The sequence below is a fragment of the Drosophila virilis genome, unplaced genomic scaffold, assembly GCF_030788295.1.
Source record: "Drosophila virilis strain 15010-1051.87 unplaced genomic scaffold, Dvir_AGI_RSII-ME tig00001822, whole genome shotgun sequence".
Taxonomy (NCBI): Eukaryota; Metazoa; Arthropoda; class Insecta; order Diptera; family Drosophilidae; genus Drosophila; species Drosophila virilis.
The window spans coordinates 1-12,290 of NW_027212860.1; the positions used below are offsets into that span (position 1 = coordinate 1).

A 12,290-nucleotide genomic window follows, 5' to 3' on the forward strand; every position below is an offset into this window, starting at 1 on the left:
ATAACATACATATACATACATATACATATATACATATACAGTACATATACATATACATATAATATACATATACATATACATATACATATACTATACATACATATATATACATATACATATACATATACATATACATATACATATACATATACATACATACATAGACATATACATATACATATACATATACATACATATACATATACATATACATATATACATATACATATACATATACATATACATATACATATACATATACATATACATATACTTTATACTTAAGCGTTCTAAGTCAACAAGCGTTTGTAAACTAGTAGCGCATATGAGCTGGTTAGAAGCGATTAAAATCCTTAAAGCAGAGTGCGACAGTGTACAGACTGGGATCCAGAGGAAAGCGACTATCAACTGAGCATAGAATTTAGTAATAGCCACACACAAAGCGAAATGAGTGTAAATTAAGTAAAAGAGCTAGTGCAGAACGCAGTTAGCCAAGCATTGGCGCAGCAGGAACAGAGTTTCCTGCACAGTTAACTGAAATGAGCGCAAGAGTTAGCATTCAGGCGCCACAAGTAGAAGTTTATCAGAGTATTTTGGTGAATGAATATGTAGCATTGCAAAACCTCGAGATAGTCAGGCAAGGTGAATTAAGCCTCATGGAATATTATGATGAGGTCGAAAAGAAGTTGACCCTAGTTACAAAAAAATCGTTATGTAACATGAGGCGGAGTACACGACATTGCCCAACTGTGAAGTTAGAGCAGTTGCACTCGACGCCATTATTTCTGGACTGCAAAGTCCCTTAAGGCCATTGTTCTTCCGGCAAAGCCGAAAGATTCAGCGTCTGTATTGGTACTAGCCATAGAAGCAGAATCGAGCATGGAGCGCAGTGTGTTTTTGGCATCCTACGCCAAAGCCACGGCAGAGAGAGAACTGGCAGGGGAAGGTAATAGAAATCGACTTCACGCGAAACAAGGCAAAAACAATAAATATGATCGTGGTGGTGAGAAGAACCCTCATTTCGTAAAAAAAGGCAGCAGAGCAATAACAGCCCATAAGATAATAACAAAAAAAAACCAAGGGCAAGCCCCAGAACCAATGGAAGTTGACTCATCTTTTAAATGTAGGCAAGCCACAAATTTTTCAAAGCTCCAAACTATTGGCGACCACGCCCAAAAAAGGCCAAACACGTCAGATAGGGTAACAGGACCAAGGCGGCAGCGACTGAACAACGTTGTTCAGAGCGCCCCAGATTTGCAAGAGACAGAAAATCAAAGGTCGACGGAGGCCGGTGCAATCGAAATCGAAGACGACAGCGAGTCATGCGACAACGACTCAGATCATTTTGTAGCGAACGCTCCCGGCTGCCATACATCAAGCGACAGCTGGGTGGAAAAATATAAGAATATTAATTGATACAGGAGCGGCAAAGAATTACATTAAGCCCGTAACACAATATGCTGTTTACACAAGCACATATAGCGTTGAACTTACTAAACAACACCATTAATTACAAAAACAAATCCGAGCACTTGAAGCAGTATCATTACTGTGACAGTGTTATCTTCACAGATGTGTATGACATAATAGTGCCTGCATCCGTTAAAAAGGAATACAAAATCATGATTTTGAAAAGAATAAACGTGTTTTTGACCTCTAACGAGGCGTTCCCATTCAATACCTAAGTCATTGCGACAATCCGCACTGTAGACAACAAGCCAGACTACACTAAATTATACCCCTAAACCCTATTTGAATAAGGCTGCATAGTCGGGAGACTAACGTAAACGTGGATACCGCATCTCAACGTTGGCGCCACCACGACTTTGTTAACTACCCTTTGGCAGCGAAGTGGCAATGGGCTGTTGGGGGTTAGGTGGCCTTGGCCACCTTAATGCGGCACTGCTTGAGAAGGACGATTCAACTTGAACTTGGCGCTTCTGTCAGGATGAGGTCTTGTCACCCCTAAATATGTATTTGACCGCCTATCATTTCGTGTCATTGAGGTCGATGTTCCACCTGCGTGCCCAGCTCTTAAACAAGTGAATGTATTCCTGGACCCCGTCACTGGCCTCGTACTCGCAGTGGCCAGAGTAATAAGTTGCCACGTCATTGTGTACAACTTGTAGAGAAAGGAGCCACCAGCCAACATTTTGCAAACAGGAGAGATTGCTGCCCTAACTTTGACATCGAACTTTCGCTCCGTTAGATAAGAGCGCAGGTTTAGAATGAAGGGGGCTCATCTTGATTTTCTGATGCAATCCATACATTCAGCCACGATAGAACGCCTGCTTTACGTCTACAGAGACACCAAAGCAGTAGTCTTTGTCGTCGTAAGCCTTAAAAATGTGGTTAGTCACCCTGTGTACCGGTTCAACAGACCGTGTCCTCCCCTGAATCCAAATTGGTGATCAGAAAGGATGACCATGCGATCCATAAGCCTTGCAAGTCGCGGACAATCAGTCTCTCCCAGATTTTCGACAAGGAAGGCAGGAAGCTAATGGGCCATATGACTCAGAATCATATTCCGGCATGCATGAGTTATGGATCATATGGATCTCCGCTAACTTTTACTAGGCAGGGAAATGTTGCGTCGTTAATATGGCGTTGAAGATCATCCACCATAGTCTGTAGCTTTAGCCCGAGGGAGGACCTTGACGATGTTGATTACCTCCTTCACACGGATTGGACCGATATTTGGTGTCATCTGAAGTGGAGTCTCCAACGCTCGGGTAGTTTCATCGAGCTGAGTCGAATGATGCAAACCGTTCCTCCAGGTGGCTGGCGAAGAATCAGCTTGCTCGTCCTTTGTAATACAGTATTAATGAGTGTGGCGAAGAAGGGGAGCGGTTCTACATGGTTGGCGCATTAGATTATTTGCTGCTGAGTAATGGGTGAAGTCAATGCTCTCCAAACTTCTGGCGAATCCTTTTCTCCAGTGGAGGCATTTTTGTTGGCCTTTTCTTTGGGCATGGAGGAGCTGGTGCTGGCATTAGTGACAGCGTTGGGCTGGCTGCCATCACCACCTGAGGAGTCGCTAAGGCGGGCAAGTTTTTTTCTTGGGTTGAGCCTATCTGCGCGGCCTCAGATTTATGTCTCCATGTCATCGTCGTTTTCCTGTGGCGCCAAGAGAGGATATCTATTGGCTGTATGTATTTGAACTGGACTAATGTCAGTCTTGCCGCGCGGCAGGTGAGGACCTGCTAAGACTTTGCGCTTATGGCTATTTTTTTCACTGTGATTGAATTCGCTGAGCCGCAGCTGCGGCGGATGAATTGGGCTTGACGGTATCTATCATGTGCACGAGGGCGTCAACGGGGTCTCTATTCACACTAGCATCAGAATGTGAGGAAAGTGAAACTAAAGAACTTCTTGCCGACATCAGAGCGGTGACTTTATTAGCAGCTGTTACTAAGCGGCGTAGCGGCGTCAGCAAGTAGTTGGCCAACTACTCGCTAGTTCATTACAACCCTTTGTTACTCATTGCGGGTGCGTTGCTGATCTCAGCAGTCTCTGGTATGGTGGCTCTATTGGCATTACCACTGGATGGGTGCATGTACGCAAGACAGCGCATGCAACTTGCTCACTTAAAAGAAATTGCTTTGTCCGCAAGTAGTTTTCTTTTAACTTTTGACGTTATCGATTTTTTTTCTGTTTAGTATTGGGCCCGAATACTTGATACGTTGCAATCCTTGCGCGCGATTGCAAAAGCCGCGTTTGGCCTTGCACTGCCGCGCCTTTTTTGAGCTTGTGGTATTTCTATTTCTCTATTATATATTCCGTCGCTTGTTGGTGTTCTGTACGCCTTTTATACTTTTTAACTTTAGTCACTTCCTACATTTTGCTGCGCTGTTACAGTAGAAACCCATAAAAATGGATCTGCTTAAGGCCCACAGCTGATTGTGTTCCCACTGTCCCACCTGAAAGCTACAAGCTACGAGCTACAAGCTACAAGCTACAAGCTACGAGCTACAAGCTACAAGCTACAAGCTACAAGCTACAAGCTACAAGCTACAAGCTACAAGCTACAAGCTACAAGCTGCAAGCTACAAGCTACAAGCTACAAGCTACAAGCTACAAGCTACAGCTTAAAGCTACAAGCTACAGGCTACAAGCTATAAGCTACAAGCTATAAACTACAAACTACAAACTACAAACTACAAACCACAAACTTCAAACGACAAACTACAAACTAAAATCTACAAGCTACAAACTACAAAATACAACCTATAATCTACAAACTACAAACTACTGTTGTAAAGCGCGCCTCAACTTCACTCTCTGCATCGCCAAACCAAAGTCTTCTCGTGGGCTCGTGGGCATATCAGAACGTTAGAGGTCTTAAAACTAAACTTGTTAGCCTCTTGCATTTAGTTTTCATATATCACTTTAACTTTGGATTAAGCCGGACATCTCAGATTCCTCAGCTTTTACCTCCAACTACACCACTTATAGAGGTGTATAGAAGGAGAAATACTTATGGCTGTGGAGTCTGCTCTTTCGTCGGAACACGTTAAACATCTAATCTTTGCTGTAAGAGTTGTATTTGCAAGATTCTGTATCTTCTTTTGATGCTCCTATATTACCCACAATCTAACATGACTATTTACCAAAGACACCCTAACGCTTTCAAATTTATCTCCTTTCTCCATGTTGTTTTTTGGGACTTTAATCTTCCAGATGTCGTTCGGTCATCGCCATTAGATTCAAACTCTCAATTGCCCTCTTTGGCAAATAAATTCATTGATGGTCTTCATGTCCTTACGGTAGGCAATCCAAAAAATATATCTCTTGATCTGATGTTCGCATTGGATTTGTTCGACCCAACTCTGTACAGGATTTTTATCCAATTCTGGATATGGTCATTAATGTACCTGCCCGAGTGCCTACCAAGAAATCGGAATTAACGGATGGTGTCCGATGTTTTCGTAAGGATGATTTTCGTAAGCTAATGTTCTCTTATGACTTATGTTTCCATTAAAATATTTTATGCTAGCTTGTACTCGCTCGGTTAAGTTTGCAAATGAGAGCGCGAATACTGACTTATGTTGCCATTAAAATATTTTATGCTAGCTTGTACTCGTTCGGTTAAGTTTGCAAATGAGAGCGCGAATACTGATCCAGGCATTGTCCATCTGTCCACAAACTTTAAAACCACCTTCTACTCTTCTAGGTTTATTGCAAATAAGCCCTATTCTTATGAGTTACAGAGGTCAAACTGCATCTTAAATCCTATTAAAACTGAAAGTTCTCTTCTCATTGATCTTACCACAATCAACCAAGATACTTGCCGGGCCTTGACGCTGTGCTGCAGCACTATGTAAACATATCTTAAAACTTTTTAAATTGTCTGTGAGCCCTTTATCTTTTCCAACCATTTGGAAAGAATCATACATTATCCCTCTCCATTTAAAAGGGAGTAATTCCGATGTCGAAAACTACAGAGGTATTTTCAAATTATATGCGGTACCCAAAGCTTTTGAGAGAATCATAACAACTCAACTACGACATTTATATAGTTCAATTATTTCAGCATCCCGAATGAGTCCTTCAAGCACAGATCTACAACCACTAACCTTCTTCAAATTACTTCGTAAGTAATTGATGGAAAAGAATGCAGGCTGACGTCATCTATACTAAGGATTTTGACTCTGTTAACCACTCCTTACTACTTAATAAATCTAATGAATCTTTTAAGCTGAATCTCAAACTATTTGAATTTTAGAACCCAAAAAGCTTTTCAGAAATTCGTTTCCTTAATGTATTTTGGTGTCTTTTTCAATCCGACTTTGATGCGTTTCAGTTTTGGAATCTAACCAAAACTAAATTTGACCTGTTTTCGATGTAAGGTAATAACATTCAAAAGAACAATACTTGTATTGAAGGTCATTCTTGATCATACATTTTAATTCGACATTCCGACATAAAACCGTGGTCAATAAGGCCAGAATTGTTTTGAGTTTTATCAAGTGATGGTCCAAGGAGATGGACGATTTGTATTTTTGCCTCATGTGTCTGAATTGAATCTGTACAGAAATAATTCCTGTTGTTTGCCTTTCGTGCTTAAATTGTGATCCTTGTGTGCAGTGACTGTCATACTCCAGTAGACTTCAATAGATAAATCTTCCTCGTAAAAAGTCTTCTTTTTTAAACTATTTAGCAAGTAAATAGTCTTACCATTAAGACATAGCTTGTATTAGTTTTGTACTTCGCGACTCGTGTCAGACGTTACCCGACTGCGCTTCTCGGTCGGTTAGGCGGGAGATGGGATGCAGTACATTGCATCGGGATTCGCGCGAACAAAAAAAAATAACATCGGACTACACTCTTGTTTAAACAATATTTTTGTTTTTTAAGATGCATTGACTAAACTTGGCACTTATAACTATGGGTAGGGACCATAAATAAAAAACTTATTAACATCGGACCACTACAATAGGAACACCAAACCTATTATTCTCCCCTATATGTGGAAATTCCTATCAATTCGGACCACTTTATCATAGCCTTACAAAAGATAATTCAAAAAATAGATTTTTTCGTTGCAAATAAATCTGTTTTGGAAGATATTTATATCAAACTCGGCACTTACGAGATTCACTATTCACACATATCTGCAAAAGGGAAAAGTCTAAAAGTGTATTAATCTTAGGCATGCCGAAGATATCTTAACTTTCTAATTCTTTTATTAATTTTTTTTTTTTTTAATTTCGTTTAATTTGTCTACAAACTTTGTATCATCAGTACCTTAAGAACTTTAAAAAACATTGTGTCCTAGTGTGATTTTAATATTCTCTTTGGTAAAATTAGTGTTGGTTTGTTAGAAAGTGATAGTTTCCTTCACTCCGCTAACATTGATTGGTAAATGATTAAATGCCAAATTAAAGGGTTTTTAAACAACGGGGCTGTTCATATAGAACTTACTTAGGGATTCAATTTAAATACTAATAGTCAAGCACAGTAGCTTTCGGGACATGTGTTTTTGTGGCTAGGCATGTATAATCTTACCATGAAAGCACTCTTTCTTCTTAATTCTTTTAGTAATTGTAAACTCTGTTCTTAATTTTGTAGCAAGCATACACATATAAAATGGAATTCGGATAAAACAATCCAACTCTTTAAACATTTTTGAAAAAATAAAATTTAAATAAAAAAAACGTTGAAATAAATCGGAAGCAATGCACAGATGTTTACGAGAAGGCTTCAAATTAAGAGCATTACCCATAGCCCGTCTAAAAGCAGTCAAGTAATCAAGCGCATTTTTTAACGGCAGCGCAGCTATGGAGCCGACTGGCAATCTCTCAACAGATAGAGAGCCGCAGATGGTTCATTGCAATCAAGTTATTGCAGTTGAAACACCACCAATGTCGATAACTGAGCATCAAACACAGCCACAACAGCAAACGCATGCGCAGTTTGTGCGAATACCACAATGTGGAAACGCGACAATTTCACAGCAAACTTCAGGGAAATTTCTGCCCCCGACACAGTTAAAAAATAAAGTAGCGACATTAGCAATATTAACTCACAGCGCCAACAATTCAAATGGAGAAAGAAACTCTGCTTTGGTCTCTACTGCAACTGTTATTAATGCTACAACTCGGGCTGTAGCAGCTTTGAGTGGCAGCTCCTTGGGACATCACCATTCGCAGCAACATTTCCATGAGGAGCAGCCAACGGGTGCAGCAACAACTGCTTTGCATAAGCATCAGCACCATGGGGGTGATAGTATGCTTCTTTGTGTAAGTGGCATTACTCAACAGCCTCAGCAGCAAACCATTGATAAGCTCTCCCGTCCAATGGCCTTTGATAAGGTGAGTACGGCCTCATTTCCACTTTACTTTCATTCGTGAGAAAAGATAAAGTTCAAAGCTATACAGCAAAACCAAAAGAAGAAAATATATTATGCATGATGTGTTAACATATACTTTTATTTATTAGGTTCAAACTTATAAGGTAACAAAGGTTACAGCAAATGCTATATATTTAACTCTGGCTGCAACACCTATGTGCACATTTTTAATAGTGTCCGAAATCGACAAACTAACACATACTGATATAAGGGATGATGGATTCTGCTGTTTATGCTTCTGGGTTTGGACTTGTACAGCCTATTCTTACCATTATTAAAACAATTTTTCCAATGAGTACGGTGTATATCAATTATTATGGGCAAAAAAAAAATCAAAGTAATTAGGTGGTTTAAACTTCGACCTTATATCGACTTGACTCAAAGTTACTGCTTAAAGTAATTGTTTTCTGTATACAGATGTGTATTCCCTTTATACCCATGTTGAGTGTATTGTAAGGTTGTCAACAAAGTTTGGAAAATATTGAAAGAGACTACAGACAATGTAATCAAGTATTGGCAAAGTCATAATAAGCGCTAAGCGCCGGCATTTTCTATATGCATGTACACACATACATTTATATGCGTGTTTTCTTTCTTGAATTTTATTTCAAATCAGTTTTATTCGCTCAAAATCCAAATACCATTATAGCAATAAGGTCTGAGGAGATGTCAATAGTTCAAGCCCATAAAACTGTGTGAAAACGGAGTATTGGTTTTCTGCAAATGTATCTAACATGCAGCAGTAAGCCTCTCCCAACCCAAGCATGGCTGTATGCAAACCAATCTCTAAATTTTAAAGCTTAAAGCTAAGCGCATATCGCGAAACCAGTCGGATCCGACCATATTTTAATACCCAAGCAATCGATAAAAATCGAGATGGACATCCTATTTTTTGAGCAAACTGGGTAAATAATAAGAGCTATAGATTTCAGAATTTCTGTATACATGTACACACACACATTCATGCGCGTCGCTTCACATTCTATGGTATTCTAACAGCATAGTAATTGATTTTTTCTGTAATGCTATTTTAGTTCGTTTTTTTCATCAGTACTTAATTATTGGTGTGGCTGCTGAGTAGAGGCATAGCAAGTGCTGCGGTCTGTCGCGAGTTCGAGCACTACCGGGGAAAACATTTTTTTTTTGCTGACTGTTGAGTAAAGTCGACAGCAAGTAATGGGGTTAGTTGCGAGTTCGGACCCTGCCAAGGGAACTTTTTATACCCTTGCAGAGGGTATTAAAATTTTGTCGTGAAATGTGTAACGCATAGAAGGAGACATCTCCGACCCCATAAAGTATAAATATTCTTAATCAGCATCAACAGCCGAGTCAAAATAGCCATGTCCGTCTGTCTGTTTCTATGCGAACTTGTCCCTCAGTTTTAAAGCTATCTTAATGAAACTTTGCAGAACTCCCTCTTTCTGTTGCACGCAGCACATATGTGAAAACCAGCTGGATCGGAACACTATATCATATAGCTGCCATAGGAACGATCGGTCGAAAATTAAGTTTTTGTAAGAAAAAACATTTTGTTTTTCAAGATATCTTGACCAAACTCGGCACTTATTAGTTTTATTTTACTCCTCATATATATACAAAATCCTATTAAGATCGGACCACTATATCATATAGCTGCCATAGGAATGATCGGTCGAAAATTAAATTTTAGTATGAAAAAACATTTTGTTTTTCAAGATATCTTAACCGGCATTTATTAGTTTTACTATGCTCATTATTATGAAAAGGTTGGGTCTGCAAAGGTATTAGACCTTTGGCGTGCCAAAGATAGCCCTTATTTCTTGTTTTAATTTATTTGGTTTTGGAGTAAGAAGGCTCAGGGTATTCCCTAGTCGGGAACTCCCGACTACAACCTCTTACTTGTTTGTACCTTGTGTTAGTGCCATGAAGACGGCTTGCCGATGTGCAACTGAAATGTATTGGAAGCAAAATACAAAAAAATTGTTATCATTGTTTTATATAAACAACCGCTGACCTCAAGCCAGCCAACTATATCTCTATATTATTAAACTGTTTGTCCTGATGGACTGACTGATTGGTGATCAACGCACAGCCCAAGCCGTAAGAGCTAGGAAGCTGAAATTTTCATTGTAGTTATTTTATGTGATGAAAGTGCACGTTTTTTCCGAAAGCGCTGTCAGCTTAATTCGTATGCGTGTCCCAGAGGGCGCAGCAGCTGGGTCGCCCGGAGCAGCGGGTGCAAGTGTGGAGGAGCGGGTTTTTACCGTGCCTCATGCCACGAACGCTGTGAATGTGCCTGTACCTGCCGTGAAGGAGTCGTCGAAAAGTGCGGCTCTGAAGGGGCGGAAAGGGACAGCCGTCGAGCAGATGAAGGAGATAACGGAGGATTTATTGAAGTTTGCAATCAAGGAGAGAGCCACGGGGTCGCTCATTTGCAAGTAATTTGACTACACAGGGCAGTATGAGCAGCTCTTGTTCGCGCTCGGAGCAGAATGAACGGCTGCAGGGGCGCTTAGAGACCGTTTGCGATGGTGCAGGCGTTCCGCATGCTTCGCATGTTTCAGTCGGCCCAGCGTGGGCATCGTCGGTGAGCGCCGCCAGAGGGGGTACCATGTCGGCAGTTCCGTCTACCCCGGAGATGCCTCGGCCTGTCGAGACCTGGTCCTTGGTTGTGCGCAGCAAGGCTACTGGCAAAACCGCAAAAGACGTGGATGAGCAGGTGTTGAAGAAGGTAGGTCCCTCTCTTGGCGTGCGGATACTTGAAGTGAAACCTCTAAGGGACGGATGTGCGTTAATTCGGACTTAATCGGTTGGCGAGAGTAAGAAGATCGTGGAGAACAAAAAATTCAACGAGGTAAGACTGAAAGTGAATGTGAATGATAAATTTAGGCCGAAAGTTGTGGTTCAGGGCGTTCACTCGCAGATCATGGTGAGAGATGAACTTAAAGGACAAAATGTCACTTGAAGCCTACAAGAAATGTGTCCGGATGACAGGTAAGCCATGGGCGGTGGAAGGTGATGTGGCAACTTATATCGTCCTCAAGGGTGCTATCATGGCCATGCAGACCCTTTTAAAAATCGGACGCTGCTATATAAAATTATTTTTATTTAGAGTGGGGAGTTTTGATCTGGACCCAGTAGCTACCGCTGCTTCGCTTCGACTATATGGTGGCGGAGTGCAGAGCCAAAGAAGACGTTTGTCGTCGCTGCACTGAATTTCCGTAATTGTTCGCTTAAGGGGAAGCCGTCGGGATGATGTCTCCAGCCTGTCCCGGTAGGGGGCGATTGTTCTGCGCGCGGATTTCTTCAGCTGAATTGTCAAAGGTCTTATGCTGCTATGTGTGATGTGGGGCTATGATGTATGAAAGGGGCAGCGTCGTTGCCCTGATGCAGGAACCCCACACCACCGGAGGTTTCGTAAGGGGATTGCCCTGCATGCGGATATGTCCTGACAGCAGGGCCAACTCCGCTGTTATTGTGAATGATTGTGAGTATTGAATGTTCGGGGAGCCCCTTGAACCATTTGGATGAAGTGCTACTACTTGTTAGTAACGTACCAGTGATCTTTGGTCTTGATGCGAATGCATCGTCCCCCATGTGGTAAGGCGTCCAGACATTCGTCTGGATATTCGAACACACAGACGGGGTGAGATGCTAGCTGACTGGGCCGTGTCCACGTCTGCGGGTCCGGTGGGTCGGAGTGACACTGATATTGCTCTAGTGAATGCGGTAGCAATGAGTATATATGTTTCTCATTGGTGTGTACTAGATAGATCCGGTGTGAGTGACCACAATCCGATTGAGATTGTTGTCACACACACTATTACGAGGAATGAAAATGGTGGGGGCAATCGTTGGCGCAGTTGTAGTCTGAATCGGTTCCTTCATGGGCTCATTGAGCAGGAGGCGGCAACGCAAGTTCCGCTAAGTGCATCTATTGGTTTTAATGTGAGGCAGGTCGTTTGTGTGAATAGGATAGCTGCTGCAAATTATCGCATGTTTGGGATGAACCGTAAGGTCAACTTCAAGCACGAAGTGGTGGACGCAATAATTGATGGTCCAGTCTCTGCGGAAGCGATTCCAGTGGGCCAGAGCTACCAATGCAGATAGTGCAGCCCGACTCAGGATTAAATATAGTCTGTGTATAAATGATTACAAGCAAATGCTTGAAAGGTGAAAAGGTGAAAGAAGATGAGTGACGCTTTTTCCTGTGCTTATAAAATAGTTCGAGGTAGAGGCAGGGAAACGGATGTAAGTAGCCGCCGCGTCGGTAACGTCCAGTTAACGGCATGGAGGGATTTTATGAATGTCTTTTTGAATGAATTTTTCCCCAGAGACGATTATCAGGACTCACTGCCTAGTGTGGTTAGTCCTGTTCACCAACTACTAAGGTTAGACCTGTTAATCCGCTTCTGGATAGTGAGATGGAGGTGGCTTTTTCGAGGTTAAAGTCGAGGAA

The 12,290-nt window shown here is 41.5% G+C and overlaps 1 protein-coding gene across 1 annotated transcript in view; it reads left to right on the top strand.

Annotated features, from left to right (window-relative positions):
* Positions 1-7,064: 7,064 nt before the first annotated feature.
* The window catches only part of LOC6636775 (uncharacterized), a 132,435-nt gene continuing 127,209 nt past the window's right edge, over positions 7,065-12,290 (top strand). The window contains exon 1 of the mRNA XM_002060196.4: positions 7,065-7,814. Coding sequence (XP_002060232.2) covers positions 7,281-7,814 — 534 coding nt within the window. The 5' untranslated portion in view covers positions 7,065-7,280. The remainder of the gene's footprint in view (positions 7,815-12,290) is intronic.